This window comes from Molothrus aeneus, chromosome 3 (genome assembly GCF_037042795.1).
Source record: "Molothrus aeneus isolate 106 chromosome 3, BPBGC_Maene_1.0, whole genome shotgun sequence".
Lineage (NCBI taxonomy): Eukaryota > Metazoa > Chordata > Aves > Passeriformes > Icteridae > Molothrus > Molothrus aeneus.
The window spans coordinates 2,359,213-2,379,274 of NC_089648.1; the positions used below are offsets into that span (position 1 = coordinate 2,359,213).

General features: G+C 43.2%; 1 protein-coding gene across 1 annotated transcript in view; it reads left to right on the plus strand.

The window, feature by feature from the left end:
* The first annotated feature begins 204 nt into the window (after positions 1 to 204).
* The window catches only part of USP34 (ubiquitin specific peptidase 34), a 118,835-nt gene continuing 98,977 nt past the window's right edge, over positions 205 to 20,062 (plus strand). The window contains exons 1-2 of the mRNA XM_066546024.1: positions 205 to 302; positions 17,713 to 17,800. Coding sequence (XP_066402121.1) covers positions 260 to 302; positions 17,713 to 17,800 — 131 coding nt within the window. The 5' untranslated portion in view covers positions 205 to 259. The remainder of the gene's footprint in view (positions 303 to 17,712; positions 17,801 to 20,062) is intronic.

Consider the following 20,062-nt stretch of genomic DNA (forward strand, 5'->3'; position numbering starts at 1 on the left):
CTCCTCCTCCCCGCCGCTGCCGCCGCCGCCGCCACAGGCTCATTTGCATTGATCAGCCGCCCCGGATCCCAGACCGGCCCCTGCCTCTCCCCCCCCCCTCCCCCCCTCCCCTTCTCTTCCCATTCCTTCCCGCCCCCTCCCTCCCCTCCCCCCCGGTGACCCCCGCCCCGGCCCCCATCAATCATCAATCAGCAGCACCGAGCGGATCAATCAATGGTCGGGAGGAGGCGGCGGCGGCTGCTGCTGCTGTTAATGAACAATGTGTGAGAGCTGCGCCGAGCTGCTGGAGGTGTTAAATGAGAGTAAGTGCGGCCGCCCTCCCCCGCTTCCCTCCCCCCGGGCCGGGACCCCGCGGACCCTCCTCTGCACCGGGTTACAGCCCCGCTTCGCCTCCTTGCTCGCCTCTCCCCGCCCGCCTCGGGCCTCCCGGCCGCGGGGTTCCCTCTCTCCGCTGCCATGGTGGAGCTCCCTCCATGCCCTGCTCGGCGCTTCCTTCCCCCTTCCTTCCTTCCCCGCTCCCCGCGGCCTGGGGCGGGCCTGCCGCCGCCGTGTCCCTGCTCCATCCCCCCTTTCCCTCGGGATCCACATCCCCGGCAGCCGCGGCGGGGCCTGGCCGGGCTGAGGAGCTGCCGGGAGCCGCTCCGGGGCAGCCGGGCCTGGGCTGGGTCCCTTTGAACCAGCAACAGCAGCAGCAGCAAAGGCGGCTCGGAGTGCTCCTGCCTCCCCCTCGCTGTGCCCGGCCTCGGTGCGCGGTGCAGGTGCTTTTCGGGCACCGATTCTCCCGAAGCTGTGAGGGAAGCGGCGCCTGGAGGAGCCTGGCTCGGCTTGGCGAGGTTGGAAAGCTGCTGCTGCCGGGTGTTTGGCTTCGGGGGTGGTCTCTGGCTCCCTCCCGAAGTTTCCTCTTTCCGACTGTTACCGGTAGGGTCGGAGGGGTGATAGAGCAGGTGTTCCCCCCGCTGCCGCTGGAATCGGGAGCGTTTGGGGCACGAAATTCCCTGTAGGCCTCGTGTATCCCTTGGAACCTGCGCTCCGTGGCAGCCAAGGTACCTTCCCAGCTTCTCAGGAGCTCTGCCTCACGAACAAAGACGAAAAAACCACCATTTGTACGGATGCTGAGGAATTGAAACAACTTACCAGCTGAAGTTTGCGGTTAGAGGGAAGTTTAACTATCTCGGATCTTAAACATGGCATTTTTCCTGGTTGCACTCTGCAAATCCTGTTCCAGCAGAGTGGAGCACAGAATGCTGCCTAGGACAGGGCTTGGGTAGAGTTGTCTTCACTCTTCTGAGGCCCACTTCCATGTGCTGTTTGTTCTTCCCTAGGATCCTACAGGAGTTCAATGTTGGCCTCTTTCTTGCTGGGGAAAGAGGGTGTTCAGTGATGGCCAGCGTTTCATTTGAGAAGTAAAAATGTAGGTGTAAAAGTAACTTCTGAGAGAGTTCAGAGGCTGGATTAAATGAGATTATGTCGATATTACACACCAAATGGTTATTTAAACAGTAGGTTCAAAATAAGAGTAACTTATTAATTGTATATGATGACAGCTGCTTGTTGGAAGAGAAAACTTCGCTTGCTTTGGATGGATTGATAAGTAATCATTGCTTAAACTTGATTTGGATTGGTATGATCAAATAGGAAAATGTAGCATTAAATTTGATATTTCAAGGAATCTCTGAAATTCCAGTATGAATTGATTTTTGCAGATGTTTTAAGGTAATTGGGATTGATGAAGATAGATATCTCCCTACAGATAAAGCAATGTCTTCAATCACTTTAACAATTCTTTTTTAATGTAGATATATATTTATATAAAACTGGAGTATGGATAATTTAATGGTTCTGCATTATATAAGATATATCTCTGCTATTAAGTAGAAGGAAATATGTCTTTAAAAGTCAAACTTCATTAGGAAAATTCTGCACTACTGCAGCTCTGTAGTTAATTTCAAAATATGCTGCTTAAGTGACATTAGGTTTGGTCTTCCCTTCAGAGAAAGAAGCCCACTGTAAATCAGCAGAACTGTTTGGTGTGTGTGTGTTTGGATACAAAGACGTGTGATGGTGCTCCCTTCTCACTGGATGACACTGAGTTGTGAGGAAGGGATGGTTTCTTTTCTAACTTCAGCTGAGTTCTTTGCGTTCCTTAAGTAATAATGAAAGGTACATAGTGCAAAACTGATGTCAAGCTTTGGTTTTTGAAACCCTGCAACAGAAGTGAAAAGTGGTAGTAAAGAATGAGGTCATGGCCGAAATGTGCGAGGCACAGGCTGCCAGCAGCTTCCTTTGCTGCCCACGGAGCAGTTGGGATCAGCTCTGCACCTGAGCTCCCCAAGCAGGGTTTCCAGAGAGGCCCAGGGAACAGCATCTCCTTCCTTTTGGAATTTTCTTGCTGAACCAAACATTTTTACACGGCCATACACTGGCCTTTGTCATCATTTGCTGTGATGTTTACAAACTGGGATTTGGTGTCAGTTGCATTGCAGGTGACTTGGAGAGGGGAGTGACAGCAGCCCTCAGTGGTGCTTGGGAAGGAACACGTGGGAAGCTCCCTTTTCCTGCCCAGGAAGTTCCCAGCTGAGGGGTGGCAGAAGGGTGAAACTGAGCAGCTCTGCCCCCAAACAGACACATTTGCATTAGGAGTGTGTTAGCCCCACGGCAGACTGCCCCAGGGTTAACCCACAGCCCCTAACTGTGCAGAGCTGGGCGTTCTGTCCAGCAGTGACCTTTGGGGAGGCCCAGGGTTATGTCCTGGGAGCACTCCAGCTCCTGATTTTGTCACAGGCAGTCAGTGGTCCTGGCTCTGGCACTCAGGGGCTGCCTGAGCTGCTGAACTGGACACCTGTGGATTGGTAAGATTATTATTTTGGCCAGAATGTGAGTATGCATGTAGGTATTTAACATACATTGCTGTGCTTAAGCATGAGAAGCAGGCAATATTCTGTGGGCAAAATCAGCAGTGCTGGGGTTTTTGTATATATTTCTTTTGTGTATATTTCTTTTTCTTCTCTTGCAGCATCTTGATTTTCAGCATTTGATCTGCATGTTCAACCCAGTAAATTCCCTGATCTTGAAGTTATTTCCTGAGAAGTAGTAATTTCAAGTTATGATTAGATCCAGGAACTTGATAAAATGTAAATTCCCCTATGAAATGTCCAGACTTTAGAGGAGTTTTTGCACTATAAGACAATCTGTTCAATCACAGCAAACAGTCTTAATTTCTCACTGTAGGTTTCTTAGCATCATTTACATTATCCCAGGCAGGGTTTAATAGGAGTAAAGTCTATAAAGAGTCTGATGTTTCTTTAATTAATCTTCCACAATATAAACATTTTTAGTAGCCTTTAATAGAAGGAAAAAAAGGGAAGACACAATGGGCTGCTTTTTAAGATAAGGCCACTTATTTGCAAAAGGCTTAAGAACAGATTCTCACAGCATTAATTATAGGGGCTCATTTAAATGTGCACAAATTTTACAGCAAAAGTGCATTGAGGACATTCTGTGCTTTTGTGTTAATCTACAGCATTCTGTATCCCAAAATGAACCCTGATACACTTTGCATTCCTTGGTTTCTTTGGATGCCAGCTCTTGTCAGTCCTGGAGGGTTTATATTGAGTTTCACTTGTTCTTGAGTAGTATTTACATTTCTGTGCTGTCCAGAGGCCCTGATCAGGACAGCTCTGTTGTGTTAGGCACTGCACGGATACCCAGATAATCTCAGCCCCAAAGTGAGCCAGGAAACCCAGAAATGGAACCTCACAGGTGGGTTTGGCTGTCTCAGGTCTCACAGGAGTTGTGCAGGTTGCTGTGTCCCACGAGAGCCATGGGCATGGTTTGAGCTGCCTGGAGATCCACGCCATCCCTGTGGAGCCTTCACTGCAGGTGTTGGGGATGTGGTGCTCAGTGCTGAGTGTTTGCTGGGTGCAGGGCTGTCCTGGGGTGCCTCTTCCTAGCTGGAAGTGCCAGTGTGGTTCCCAGGCCTGTCCTGAGTCAGTGTCCCCCAGTCCTGGCCGTGGGGTGTCCCAGAGAGCCCAGCTCAGCTCGGTTGCTACGAGGCTTCCCTTTGGGACTGCAGCTCATCTTGATGTGTGTTGACTTAAAACCCTGTAGATGATTTTGGTTTAGGTTTGGTTTGTTCTTCTTGTTTGGCTTGGGTTTTATAAAAGTAAGAAACAAAGATTACAACATGGAAAAATAGGTTTTATTATGTAGTGGCAGCTGTGGTTTTAGGTTACCTTGGTAGGCCTCAGTTATTCCCAGTTCTTGGTTTCTGGGAACAAAGTTTGTTTTCTTCCCAGCATTCTGCTTCACTTTTTTCAATTACTACCTCTTCAGCCCATTTTTTTTTCCCAGTCAGCTCTGAAATCTTGTAAAATCAGTTCATACTGATGATTAGAGCCTTCTAGATGTTATTCTAGTACACCAGCTTGCAGGCTATTATTCTCCTTATGTTTTCTCTTTAGTAAACCAGAAGAATAAAAAACCCCCAAGGACCAACCCAAAACAACCCCCCCAGTTTACTGAAGCATAGGAGATGAATGTGGACTCACACTGTTGTTTTTCTCTCTGTTATCACTGTCTGCAGAACTGCTCCCAGAGTGATCAGGTCCATAAAACACTTGAGGTGCTGGAGTGCTTGACTGTTTGTGTAGTTTCAGGATAGCCCTGAATTTGGATGCTGGAGATTCTTGGCTTGACTCCTTGTCATGCTGTTCTGGCATGGAGGGAGTACAGAGAGTAGTCTTGGAGGTTGTGTTGAGGGTATGTTTACTTTGAGGTAGGTGAGAAATTGTGTTCCAAAGCATTGCAGCATTCAGTTTGCTCCTTGGGATCTGGAGAGGATCAATATTTTATGTTGTGAGGACTCAGATATTGAGGATGTGCTATAAAATTATTACAACTATTGCATCATTAACATCACTTGGTCTCCAAGAGCGGCTCTCACTTGTTCTGTGGTTACCTGTAAACTTCAGGATTGATTGCTCTGGTGTTTTGTGCAGATCTAATGTTTCATTTGGCTCTTTGATGATTCCTCTTGTGCAAAACTGTAGAAGTTGTCTCTGTTGCATGGCTTTTTTCTTTCTTCTTTTTTTTTCTTTTTTTAAAAGATTCATCTTTTTTCCCCTTAAGTGATATTTCCATGTTCAGAATCTCTGCAGAGATGTTATGGAGGATTTATTGGGGTAACTTCCCCTCCTGTTGAAGAAAAGAAAGTCACTTGTTTATAACACTGAAATTCAGTCATTTTTTCATGTTTGTGTTTGACCCTTTCTAAGGCAATGAGCAACCAGGCCTAAAGGAAAATGAAAATAACCTTTTCTTTGTAGCAGCATTGCCAAATTGCAGTTATGGACTGTGAAGTGCTACTCCAAATGAGCTGAAGTAAACAGAGGGAAAAATGGAAGGGGAAACTTGTATCCTCACTAATTGTGAACTTTCTAAAGTGAAAGGGAAGGTGGCACCAAGACAAAGTTGGTTTGTTTGTAAAGTAATGGAAGGAAAAGCTCTGTGACTTTAATAGCTAAAAGGCTTCTATTTTTGGAAAGATATTTCAGCTTTTGTTCTGTACAATTATTTTGGTTCATGTTATTTGATGTGATCAGGAATGATTTTGTCCTGAGACTTTTCCTGTTCAGGCTGCTGCAAACTGGTTCCTTCTCGTAGCTCAGACCACTTGATCAGTGATGCTGAATTTGAGTTACATAAATCCTGTTCTGCTGAGTTTTGGTGTGAGTTACACAGCACTGAGGTGTATTTACTGAGATGCTTCTCTTTCTACACAGGGAAATCTTCTGTGGGATAAGTACTTGGAATCATATCCTTAAAGCCACAAGGTTCTAGCACTGTAGAGTAGTCAGGGGATAAGTTCAAGGAAACTGAAGAAAGCAAGAAAGGGAAAGAAAAGCATCCCTTGCTTCATGTCCAAAAGAGACTTGATCAGTGTAGAACTTGAATTCATCATGCTTCCTATGGAGGAAATCTTCCTGTTGGATCATTCTTTTGGAGTGTTTGTTGCTGCATTGCTTTCCCTCCCTAAGGGGAGCTCACAAGTCCCCCAAGTCCCGAGCAGTTCCTGAGCCAAATCCAAGGCCGTGTGCTTTAGGCTCTCTGGGCGGTGTTGGTGTTGGTTCTGCCAGAGCAGCTCGTGGAGCTGTCCTTGGGTGCACAAGTGGTGCAGGGTGTCGTGGGCCATGGTGGGTGCTCAGGCCCTGTCACTCTGGGGTTCAGGGGACAGGATTTTGGGGAGCAGACCTGGCTCCATTTCCCTTGGCCTGCCCTGGAGGTGATGCCTTGGCTTTGGGAGATTGATTTTGTGTGCCAGGAGACACTTCAGGGTGTTATGAGCCTCACCCATTCCTTTAATTCATCGAATTCCTTTTGCTTCTTTTTCTCCTGTGTTATTGCTAATACAGACTTTGTATGTTAGAGGTTTTAATTCCTTCCTTAGTTGATTTCTCCATCTCACTGCAGTTTGCTTCCATCTTTCTGTGCTCAACTCACATTGAGTCAGAAAAGCAAATCCTGGAATTGTGTTCTGTGTCCAAGTGATGAGCAGGCTGTGATTTGGCATTTTAGTGATTGGGAGGGAAGAGCAATGTTTACTTCTTGGTTCCTTTCATTTCATCTGTTTTCTTCTCTGAGTTTTTTCAGGTAGCTAATAGGGATTTCTGCAGGCCAAGCTACACCTTTGTAGTTGTCTGGATGCTGGGACAATGTGAAAAAGATTCTTCCCATCCTCAGGAGCAAGTGGTTGTGCTGATTACTCAGTGCTGCTTGTAGTAACAGCATGCTGCAATTAAACAGAGTCGTGGCCATTTAATTTCTGCCATTTAAGCTTATATTGAGGTGATTTCTTCTTTCATTTTGTGCAGCAAATTGGCAATTTCTTGAAAATGTGAAGAGGTGAGAAGCCGTTCTTTCCACTTTGTTCCTTTCCTGGCATGGGAATTGATTTGCAATCTGAATGCTAAACACAGGTATGCAACTGTGAGGATTTCTGTGGTGTTCTTAACATGTAGGAAAAATATCCAGCTTGTTGGAGGTTTGTAAAGTTTTATTTCTGGAGTTGTTCGGGTCCAGTACGTCCGGTGGACAGTGAGCTTAGAACTGCTCATGAGATTTAGTGCTGCAACAACTGGGGGAAGAAGTAGGAACTTGTCAGAAAAAATCCTTGTGGAAAATGCACCTTTGGGACTTGACCTTTCTTCAGCTAATTTGTAGAAGGGCTGTGAATAAGACTTGAGAAACTCATGTCAATTGAGACCTGTTTCTAGATCAGAATCCCTGCAGATCATTGGTTCCCATCAAGGAATGAGGGGCAAAACTTTTTTTGCCTTTTTTCACACTTTGCACACATTGAAGAAACCTCCAATTCATTGCACTGACTTCCACCTGAGAGTTTTTAATCTGTGTAATTGTGTATAGAAACATGCTTTATGCTGTGTTGTTCAACACTCATTGTCTTTATTTTTCTGTTGTGCTGCTTGGCTCATTTTGTGGGCATTTGATAATTTTTAGCAAGAATTTCATATTCAGGAAGTGTTCAGTATCCTATTTATTATTCTGTGACACGTAATTATTGAATTCTTCATAAAAAACCCATGATTTTCACCAACAGTGCAATTACTTTTAAGTGGGTGTGAACTGAAAAACTGGTGTTTTTCAGAGTACTTTTCTGCCTGTAGTCTCTGTACTTTGCAAATCTCGTCTTCAAATTTAATTCTAAACTCTGTGGGCATCAACAAAACTGACAGCGCTTTCACATCTGTGCTCTGCTAGGAGAAGCTGTGAGCAGTGCTGGAAATGGACAGTGGGGCAGCTCCAGAAGAGCTTTAGAGGGGCCAGAGCATCCGTATCTGCTGAGGAATTTGGGAGGTGGGCTCTGTGTGTGGAGGGCTTGTGGAGCACAGCCCACCCACCCTTGGCAGGCTCCTGGCTCCTGACTGGAGGGCTGTGCTGGGGTTGCACTCTGGGCTCACAGGCAACAGCTGATAGGAGAGACTGAAATATTTATTTTTGCTTCTTGGATCTGCTGTGGGATAGCACTGGGCAGTGTGAGCTCAAAAGCTTGATAAAAGGAAGTTCTGCTTAGCTGAAGGAGGGCGAGTGCAGTAAATCCTTGTCTGTATTGCCTGGTCTCTGGCTTCTTTCACAGTGAATAACTGTTAACTGTTGCTGCTTTACTTGGGGTTGAACTATTTTTCCCCCTGAGCTGCTTTTTTCCTTTAAATATAAAGTGAAACTTGTGCCAGTGTATTTCAAGTCCTAAGTGTCAGAGCTGGATCTATAATATTTAGAGTAGATGCAGTCTGATCAAACTGATGAGAAATTGAAATCAATTTCCATCAGTGTTTTGGAAACTCCATGGGTCTGAGCAACAGTGCAGTTTGACTCTTTCCAGAGTGACTTGACCTCAGTGTAGCCAGAGCTGTACTTGCTGATCAGAGACCTGTAAGAACATTTGTTTATATCAACATGGCACCTGTAAATACATTTTCTGGTCGTGGGGGATGCTTGTCATGAAACTTAACTGCTCTCTTGGATATGCTTCTATGGACCCTGTGCATTGCCTTCAGCCATCTCTTATTTATCTTATTTCTTTTAACCTATCAGCTTTTAAAAATTATATAATTGTTTTAGCCAATAAATTACCTAATACAGCATGTGTTTGAAAGAATTACTAAATACAGATTATCTGGCACAAAGGAATGTGAAATTTGAGTGTCTATCTGAAAGTTGGGAGACAGAAGTTGACTTCATTGCTAGCCTGTCCTTTCTCAGAATTTTATTGTCCTTTCTGAATGAGTGTAGCTTGCACCTGTGCTGCTGGAAACAAATAAAGCCTTGGAGTTCAAATGCTGAGCAAGCTCTTCCTGGGCTTTCAATGAATTGCCTGAAGCTCCATTGAGGATAACAACCCATTGCCCATTTACCTCTCATCTCCTTGTTTAAGGAGCCTTAAATATCCTCTGTGAGAAATGAATTAATCATATTTGTCTCTCACAGATTTTGTCCCTGAAACCTGGAGCACAGTCATTACATGCTTTTGTTGTAAATCTACTGCTCATCTGTTGCTTCCTCTGGGCCAGGGTGGCTCAGTCCTGGGCCTTTTCTTTCTGGTTGTGGGGGAAAGCTGCTCTTGTTGTCTGAAACTGATTCACAGCGTGCCAAGTAGTACAGCTGAACTAATTTGCAAAGTTCTCTCTTGAAAATAGAATGCTTCCTGGAGTAGGTATTTTAATTTTTGCATTCCTTGCTACTTTTAATTAAAACTGATAGAAAACCTCTTCAGTTTTTGGAACCTCGTTCGTGCAATTAAATCTTTGTTCTACTTATGAAGTAGTTTGATAGACGGAGTTCTGTGTCTTCACCTTAAAGTAGTATTTAAAAAGAAGTTCAGAACTGGAGTATTAGAGAAAATGACTCAAACCCAGAGTCATTCAAGTACTGATACATTATGTTATTGAAAGGAAAGAATGCAGGAGCTCTCTTGTAAACTGAAGGCGAGCAGTCCTTTATCTGAGCAGTAGTTTTGGCATTGACACTGTCAGCCCTAGCTTGGAAATTCACCTTGGGATAATTAGTGATATGCTGGGAAATGCTCAAATTATGCAGCACTTGTCCAATCCTGCGCTGATTCCTTGAGAAACTTGCAGTGGCTGTTGTCAAAATATTATGATGGGCAGCCTGACTTTCCACATCTAGTATGTGTTTTGGTGATGTCAGGCAGACATGATTGTGGAAATACTGCCTAAATTGAGCTGGTTTTTTTTTTTTATTTTGTTTTGTTGGGTTTTTTCTTAATTGAAAGAGGAACTATGACAACTTCAATACAAAGAAAAAAACACAGCCCTCCCAGAATTGTAACATGTTGTCTTGGAGTCAAAGGCAATTCACAACACTGAGTTAAAACAGGACTCTGAAATTGACTGCTACTTTTTCTTTTTATTTATTTTTTTTTTAACTCCAGTGAGTGGCATAGATGCTTTGAAATTACTTTGTGGGTTTTTTTTTTCCTTACTAATATGTAACCTACCTTTCCCTGGAGAGAGAGGACTGCAATATCTTGGCTGCAGGGAATCCCAAGATAACAGAAGCATTAGGAGGTGCAGTGCAGGGATCCCACAGATCCTTCCATGGACTCATGAGTGACATGGCAGCAGTGCTGAGGAACGCTGCTGGACCCAGGCTCAGCCCTGCTGTGCTGCCAGCCTTCCATGGAAATGCAGCAGCCTGGACATCCCACTGGCCAGGAGCAGCTTTGTGCATTCCTGCTGTGCTGGGCCCAGGAACCCTCTCAGAAGCTGGGGGTGTGAAAAGGACAATGTGGAGACTCCTGGTCAATCCTCTTGGGCCAGCAGAGCCAGAGCAGTTTGGCCTGGTGAATTCCATTCCCAGGCAGATATCCCCCAAGCTGCTCTAACCCATTTCCTCCTGGTGTTTGATCAGAAAGGCCACATGTGCATTACACAGTGTTTAACTGATGGAAGCTCCTTCTGCTCCCTGAACCCGTGATGGGAATCTCCTCTGTATCCATGCCACTCAGTGCTGCATGGGATACTGCTGGTTACTCAGTCACTGGCATTACCCAGCCTCAGTTATGTATTATGTATTAATCATTACATCAATTAATACATCAGCATTAATCATAACTATCAATTATGTATTTCACATTCCCACCTTACCATGGCCAGGGTGCTGCTGTCAGCATGTGTGGATTCAGTGTTGCTGAACTTGGAGCTGTGCTCCCTGAGTGGCAGAAGTGAGGTTACACAGTGTAGTAACTTAGGCTGGGCTTTGTGTGCAAGGTGCAGTGCTGCTGCTAGACCTGGCCTGGCTCATGCTGCAGCTCAGCTGTCCTATGCTTGAGATGCTGTATCTGAGAGTTTATTTAGATTGTGGTTCACTAGGGTGGTTCTAGGGGGATAGAACAGAAGTAAATAAAGATAATATAGAAAGCAATCTTACCCCCTAAAGAGTTGCAGTTGAGCCAATTATTAAGGATTAGGAGCAGGCCTGATGTTAAGAGGCCACAGCTGTAGCCAATAAGAAGAGTGTTATAAAAGAGTAGATAGGTTGGTTGAGAGAAACTGGAGTTAGTTGGTTACTGTGAGGATGAGGAAGAGTCAGTGCCTAGAGGAGCTGCCTATGAGAAACATCAAGGAGGTACAAAACTCTGGTAGCATGGAACCCTTGCAATGAAATGATAATAGAACTCTTGCACTATAATGACAACAGGTGGTTCTGGGTAGCACCAGCTCCAGTGTGCTGAGAAAATCTGGGTATTGGCTGATAACTGGCATTTGACTGTATTTAAACAATGTGGAACTGCTCCTGGGACCAGTGGCTGTGGCAAGTTCTCTTTGAGAAGGTGGAAGTCTTAAGATGCTCTCAAGAAGGATTTTTTATGTTTAGGTGGACATCTGCAGCCATTCTAAAGGGGGCAATTCAACCCAAAGCAAGCGTGGCCTAGCATGATGAACACCTCAGGGTGACATCACTCCTGCAGGGTGCCAATTGTTAAATTGCACACAGCTGCCCAGAGCCAGCTGCTGCTGCTTTGCTCCAGAGTGCATTACCTTGTGATGATTAAAGGAGGACAGGTGTTTGCTGGAGAGCACAGGGAGGTGGGATGGGAAGGGAGAGATTGAAAGAGAACTTGTTGGTGTTTGCAGAGGAGCAGAAGATAAAGGCAGCAGTTACCTGAGCTCAGCTGATTTGTTCTGGTGAAGTTTTACCTTGGAAGTGCTGTTTGGTTGGTGAACATACCCAGCCTGATTGTGCTCTTTGTGTAACTGTGCTGTGCACTGGAATACTGAATTAAAACTCCTCAGCTCCTTCTGATCTCAGGGAGTGAGGAGTTACTCAGGTGCTGAATAACCAGCAGATGATGTTGGGACACCAGCTGAAACTGCTTTTTCCTTGTTCTTCTGAGTAGCTCCTGTATTTCCATTCCTAAGAACACAGTATTGCTTAGACTTGCAAACCTTTGCTAGTTTTGTTGAAATTGCCTTTGTTCAAAAGTTTGTGTCTGACACGATCACATTTTGGTTTTTTCTAGGGAAATGAGACTCTTAAAGTTGCTAATTCCTGTCTTTTAAGCCATTATGTTGTCTTTTTGTTTAATATTTGTATACTTCATAGGTCAAAAAGTTGCTGGAAAGCCATCTATTTACCAAGGTGTAATATTTATAAATAGAAGAAGTTTAGAGTTTGATGTAGACTTGAAATGAATTGAGGTGTGTTATGGGATGGAGATGTTGTAGGTATCTGTAATGCTCTGGTGGTGTGGTGAGTGATCAAGGTAGCATTAAAGGCACTCAAGCACCTTAACCAGGCCATTATTATGGAATTTTATTGTGCTAGAGTTTGGGGTTACAGATCTCATTGTTCCTGGCATTTGAACAAGTGTTTCTAATACCAAAGAATTAACTTTCTGTGTTTTCTAGTACGTTGTGCACTTGTGTTTCTCTTTGATTATGTGTATCTAGTGAGTATTCTGGGATGCTTTTTGTACAGAGACTGAGAGGTAGAAAGAAAACGTTATCCTCACTGAAAAGTTGTAGGAAGTTTGGGCAGTTGAACTTGAAGCTGACCCTGTCCTATTAAACACTTATCAAGGATGGCTCCATAAAGGTTGGGAAGAGCTCTGGAGAATCAATTTAAGGCAGCCATGAATTCTGTATAATAAAAATAGTAATTCTGCTACGTGAAAGTAGAAAGGGAATGGGAGGTGCTGAACGCTGTGGCTATCATCTTACATGCTGTTGGTCCTAAGCAAAAGAAACCCCCTCCTAATCACTGGAAACACCTCAATGCATTGAAAAAAATGTGCTGGGCACATGGTACTCACACAAAAAGTTATACATTTTATATATATATATGCACATACAGGTTTCTTTCCAGATTAGTATTATTGCTCCTAGTGCTGTTTTGTTTAGTGTGTGCCTCATTTCCTCTGGTTCTTCTGTATCAATGACCAATTCCTGATAGTAATGTTCATTCTCCAAGGGATCTGGTCTTTCCCATGTAAAGCTGATGCCAGGTGAGGCTTGGGGGAGGGAGCACAATCCATATGCAACTGGCCCTCGTCACAGTTTGGAATGTGGAGAAATTAGAGTTACAGGTCTTAGAAGAGTGTTGAATTATGTACTTTTGACTCTGTTATGTTGCTGAAAGTAGAGGAAGTGTGCTTTTGAAAAGGATTCTCTTTGCTTGCCATTTGATTTTGTACTTGTTATGATAAGTGACCTTTGGATATAAGATATTCCCCACAAGTCCAGCATGATGGTTGTCCTTGAGGTCTAATTACAGTGTGTTCCTCTAGCTCCCAAGTTCTTGCTAAAAATGCACCCAGGAGCTTAGCTTCCTTTGGCCACAGTTGTATTTTGAAATTGTATTGCCTGGTTCTTTGCAGTTGATTTGTGTTTTTCTCATCTTCTGTTGTTTTCTTGGTGTAGTCAATTTATTTATAGGGGTTTTTCTGAGTTGAGGAGCTTGTGTTGTTTGTAGTACTGTAACACACTTTTAGCAAATCACTCTTCAGTGAGAGATTAGGTAAATCACCCAAGTTTTCATTCAGAGCTAGCCAAGTAAAACAGGAGATTGGGGAAACAGCAAGGAAATTATCTTTTTTTAATTTTTAATATGAAATGTTTTAAATTTTTACTTTGACCATGGTGTGTTTTGGCTTCTCATCAGCTGCTTGAATAAACAATTACACTTCAAGTCAGTCTGTTTTGGTTTCTTTTTTTAAGAATATCTGAAAACTTATACACTAGAAGATGTTAAGTCAGGTTAGTTCTGAGCTAAGCTTTTTGTTCTGTGGTTTTAATGTGATAAAAAGTTCTCTAAACCATCTTGTGACTCCTCAGTGAAATGAGCCCTTGCCAGTATGTGGAAAGACCCCATTTCCTGCATTATATTGGTAGAATAGATTTAGCTGGAATTTACCTGCATCCTAGTTTTCCTTCTTTCTGCTGGTTAGTTCTGTGTGTTTAAAGCCTTCAATATTCTGGTGTTTTGAGACTCTAATAGTGACCACATCTCTGCCCACAGATGAGCAATGTTGGGGTGAAGCTGCTCCAGGTGGGGTGGGGCAATTTTACAGCTCTGCTTACTCCAAAGGTGTTTACTTCTCCCAGCCTGACATTCCTCACACTTCCCTTGCCAGCTTCCCCTGCTGCCAAGGTGCCAGCCTGAGTGTTCCATGGCTTCCAAAGCCACCAGGAATGTGGGCAGATTTCAGCTGGATTGGCCAGTTGGGTGTGTGCAGTTCCCAGGGGTTCCTGCAGGAATGCTGATGCTGTGGGAAATAATGGTACAGATGTTGTAGTGTGGGCTCGAACTGGGTGGTTGTGAAATTGGATCTGGTGCTGGGGGAAGGTGTCTGTGTGCATGGAATGGAAGAGGGAAAAGGAAGGACTCGAGGGTGGAAAGGTCTAAGAGGCTTTAACTGAGTAAAGTAAGAGTTGGTAGAACAAATCTAAGGAAGGAGAAGAAAGCTGAGCTCAGAGGTAGGGAAGGAGAGCATCTCTAACATTGCTGCCTTGTGAGTGCCTGGAGGAAGAAGCAGCCACTGCAGGCACGAAGGAGCTGAGCCTAGGATGGGAGTGCCCCTGCTGAGACACAAACTCAGAGACCCTGCAATGCCTGGCTGGAAAGCTCTGGAGCACACCTCAGCAGCTCTTGTTCATGATGAGAGCCCTCTGGCAGCTCTGAAAGGACACATGGTAACTCGGTGCGTTCTGTGGGAATCACTGTCCCAGCTGTGAAACCAGCAAGGAATCTTGGCTACCACATCCATTTGCAGGATGGAGCCTTGGTGCAGTAGTTGGTTTTGGAGAAGTTTGACATGCTTGGTGCTGCTGGATTTGAAACAGTGCAAGTGTGAGGAAGTGGGGAGGCAGCAGATTGAGGAGCTTCTGAGGCATGGCAGAGAGTAAAGGACAGGCTTTACTCCTAAAGTCTGGTTTAACTACTGGCCCCTTCAAGGTACAAGAGAACTGATTTAAAAGGAGAGGCAGACATCATCATTTGGAAGTGAAATCATGCAGCAAGGAAGTTCTTACAGAGCTGACAGAAATCAGAAAATGCCCAGGAATGACAGTGAGTGCATTTGTTCCTATTGCTTTTCCATCTGTACTTTCCTCAATGAAAAAAATCTTTGAAATGCTTCAGAACCAATTGCATCTGTACTTGGAGCTGCATGTGCCCCTAAGGAGAGGTGGTGTAAGTCAAGAGCATCCACAGAGCTGATACTCAGAGGAACTGGAAGGCCTAAGACTGACATTTTGGTTGTGAGGACACAAATTAACTGAACAAGATAATTTCTGCTGAAGAACAAAAGAGACCTGGAGCTGAAGTCCAGGAGGAGAAGCCCTGCCACGTGTGTCACTGCCCCTGTTGGTAGTGCCACAGACTTAGCTAAGCTCCATGGAAAACTGCAGCCTCCTGTGGTTCCTCCTGCATGGAGCCTCCTGCCTGTTCAGGAATAAACCCAGCATTGTTTCTAGGCACAGAAACCCGAAGGGAAATCACCTCTGTAGCCACTGTATTAATTTGCAGTGATTAATAAATAGGACCAGTAGAAGTTGGTCAGTGTGTGAGATGTAGAATGCATAAACAGTAAAATAACAGGTTCTCCAGCTTGTGCAAACACCTCCCTATTTTTTATAAGTTTGGCATTAGTCTCAGTATTTCCATAACTTCTCTATTCTGTCTTCTTTACATGGCAGTTGTAGCTTTTAAAGACCCAGTTTGCTTAACTTTCAGTTCTTTATAATCTCAAAGAGGGAAATTTAGGAGAGATTCAAACTTCTGCAATGAAAAGGCTGCTCTGTGAGTTGGAGCTACTCCTGGTTGTAAGAGTGGGGTCATGTGGGGGTGAGGGAAGTGTTAGAAATGTATGTGTAAGATCCTACAAGGTAAAATCACCTTTGTTGCTACTAAATTGTCAACAAGGTTTTCTGTCAAGTTTGAAGGAATTAATCTTAGTGAAACAATGCTCACAAAATTGGGAAAACAGAGGTTTTATGAAGCTTTGATGCTGGGCAGGGTTTTTTTGGTGGCTTTTTTTTATAGATACTATCTATAGCTAAAGATCTGTCTTTTGTGGTAAGCTTGACCTAAATTGTGTGATGGAGTTCTTGGTTTCTTCAGTGCTGTGCTTTGGCTCTCAGAGAGTTAACTGTCCTGCTGATTTGTGGTGTTGAAAATAAAAGGTGATACTGAGTGATTCCCATCTTCTAGCCTGCTTCTCCATCTTGAGCTTTGTCCAGTGTTGTGTAGGATCTTCAGAGCCTTCTAGGAGTGAGACAGAAAAGTGGTTTTTAAAGTTTGATGGTGTCCTGCTCAGAGGCTGCTTTTTGGATAGTTTTTATTTGTATGTATGCATATGTATGGAAATGTGGATGTGTGTGCATATGTGATGTCCTTATTTCACCTTATTTCAAAGAAATCCGAAGTGTTTGTTCAGTGTGAGTATTCTGTGAAGTGGTTTTCTTCTGAGCTTTGCTTTCTGATCCATGCCCACAGAGTTTCATTAGCTTTAGCTTTTGGGAACCTGCATGGATGGATCACACAGGACTTGCAGGGCTGAGGGTGGCATAGGGATGCTGAAGAGCTCAGTGCTGTTGGAGAGCCTTTCCCACAAAGTTTGCTTGTGGAGTGGATATGTGAGAGTGTAATACCTGAAATTCCATGTGAAACGTTGGAGATGAGAACTTAGATGTGATATAAATGCAAAGATCCACTTCAAAGGAGTGCTGACCTTGATTTGTGTAGCAATTAGATAATTGTACAAATGTTTGGAGATTCAGGACAGGGAGGAAGCAGGAATTGTGCACTGGTGGCTGGGGAAAGCTGTGTGGCCAGGAGGCAGAATCCAGTGCCCTGGGATATCATCAGGTCCTGCCTAAGTGGAGCTTGGCCTTACTGATGTTTGCCTCATTGGAGTGCAGAAGCATTTTTGGAGGGAAGTGGGACATTTGATAATCCCTCAGTGAAGCATTTGGGGTTTGAACTCGGTACAGAACTGTTCTGGTTTCCTGTGTAACAAATGTGGTGAGCCTTTATCATTTTGCCAATTAGTGATTCATTATGGTTAAATGTCATGATAGATGTGTCTGTATGTGAAAGCAAGGATCATCAGCTCAGTCTGAAATAACCTTATATGTACACAGCACATTGTTCTAATCTTGACAGTTCTGTTGTGGTTTAGGTTTTATTTGTTTGCTTGTTTTTCTCAGTCTTTATCTGATCAGGAGAAGGAAGTGGAGGTCTCAGGGTCATCTCAAAATGCAGGCACTTAAAAATCTGGGGGAAGAAAAAACCCAGCAAAACAAAAGATCAAACCCAAGGTGTCTGGTTAATGAGTAAAGTTGTTCAAAGTTCATACTTGAAAGTGCACATGGATCAGGAGTTCCCAGTAAAGCTTATGAGGAATATTTGATAAAAATAGAATTACAAGAAGGGTCTGTTTTCAGTCACAAACCTTTGGAGCAGTATTCAAGAACATTGTGCACTTTGAGTTTCCAAGTCACCTGCATCCAAACCTTGTTAACCAAATCTACAAGTTTGTATTTCAGTAAAGTATTTATTTTCTGTGCTGTCAAAGGCAGTTTCTAATAACAGAGCAAGTGCACGTTGGGTTTTTTTCCTCCTAGAAAATGTGTTAATGTTTTGTTGATGTGTTTATGTTTTTGTTTTCTTTAGTATCAGACATTGAAGGTGGTGATGCTGTGCAGCTCAGAAAGGAACATGCCCTCAAGATATTTGCTTACATCAATTCATGGACACAAAGGTAATTTTGGATTGAGTTTGAATGCTGAGGATGCTGACTCTCAACAGCAGCTTTCCCTTTTTAAAATACAGTAGAGTGCTTAGAATTAGCAAATTATTAATGTGTAGCTAAGTGATACCTGGAGAATAAAGACTGTTTTAGTACTTAGGAAATAAAAACAAACTCGTTACCCAGTGCATTTTGGGAAAAGCATGTTTTGAATGCAGTTGGTGTTCTGGATGCTGTAATAATTGTGTAGAAAACCCAACTGCTCTCTCGTGGTGACAAACAAGGTGTCTTGCTGCTTTAACATGAAACTTTGGGACCATCTTCTGAAAGGCAGGGTAGGGTAAGAAGAATTTAAGAAAAAGTGACTGAATGGAACCATCATGTTAAATTTTTCTCCATGTTCTGATACTCTGAGTCCAGGTGATGAAGGATTGCAGCCCATAGTTTAGTAGCTATGATACTGAAAATGCTTTGCATGTTTTTGTCTTAAATTACATTATTCCTTTTAATCTAGTATTTAAATTCCTGTTGTTTTGAGCTTGTTTCTTTAAAGTAATGATATAATTACATTATGATAGAATGATAAATTATTTCACAACTGCTTATTTTTTTCCAACACAAGGAAGTGTATGGATATTACTTTTTAGAAAGAATCTACAGTGAAGGTGTTTGGGATTTAGTGTTCAGCAGCAGTTTTAAGACCAAACTGAATCATAAGTAATATTGGGAAAAGCATGAAGGATAAATTGGAAAATACCAGTTGGGTATTTAGAAGACTCCAAAAGAAAAAAAAAAAATGGAATGTCACATTTTGGATACCTGTGAATGTAGGAAACCTCCTCTTCCTCATTTTGTCCAAAAATTACAAACCAAGTTGATTTTCTTCTTCCATGTGCTTTTAGACACAGAGAAGGAATTTTTCAATCAAAATAAACAGCAGGCATGGGAACCAGACTCCTGACATTTCTTGACAGGTCCTAGATGCCAAGTTTGTCAGAGAACAATTGCAACCCAGTTTTCCAGGCCATCATCTGTTCAGGGTTTTGTTCTGTTCTACAGCTTGACAAATCCAACCTGAAGAAAAAACCCAAAGATTGGATAATATTTAACTCTTTATTTTCTTCTGGCTTCCTTGTTGCCTTCCATATGTAATGGCTTCATACTGGAAGAGCCTGGAGAGCAGTCCTTGGGCTGGTGAAAGGAGAGTCTAACAAAGAGGCCACAGAAAGGAGTTTTAGTTGATAATTTAATTTCATGTCCTGTCTCTGCTCTGCCAAATGGGCTTTTGAGAGTTCTGCTGGTTTTGGGTTTGAGGCCTTCCTTAAGAACTGCTTTTGACTTTGTTGTCTGCAGTTGAAATCTCTGCTTTCCTTCAGAAGATCACTTGGTGACTGCTCCTCAAGAGCACCTTTTTCTTCCATGTGTGTGGAGTCTCTCCATTTTACTTTTCTTCTGGAATTTGTTATGGTCAAAGAAGTAACATCCTCATTTTTTATTGATCTCCTCAATTTTTGGTGGAGCTCTTCTTCCACATTCCAACTTGAAGAAGAGGAAGACTTGAGAAGTTTTGCACATACCTGTCTTGGAAAAGAATTCTCCAGTATGTGACAAGTCTTCACCAGGCTGTTTTCATTGTTATTGAGGATGATTTGTTGCTCTTAAGTGGGGCAGTAATTTGTAGGCATAAGTGATGGACTTTTGAACATCATTTTCCCCCAGGATAAATGCTTGAGGATACACTGGGTTTTGCCTGCAGTGCCTTGTTGTCATTTGTTAACATGAAAATGCATTTCCAAGTAAACGACAAGAATGTTTTTCACATGGGTGAAACTCCATTTACACAATATTAAAGGGTTTTTTCTTCCCTGTACAAATGGAACAAAGGGGTTTAGGTGCTTTAGTCACTGTATCTGTGCTGAAATGAGGGAATCCTGAATGTTACCTTTTGGTCTAAGCCACTGAAGAAAATAAATACCTGTATTCAGAAAGTATGTGCTTTAAGAGCTGTTGCTCAAGGGCATGTTTGTGTTCCATCAAGAGAGGCAGCACCCTCTACCTGTCATAGCTCTGGGTTCTCTTGATTTTTTTTTTCCCCCCCTAAAAATTATAATTTATTAATCCCAGTCTCTAAATTAAATGCTGTGTTTGCAGAGAAAAAAATTGCTATGTACTGAGGATTTCTTGCCCTGTCTTTTGCCTACTGATTTCTTTTCCAAGTGGTCCATGTGATTTTTGTATTATTTTAATATCTGAGAGCTCTGGTTGTGGAGTGGA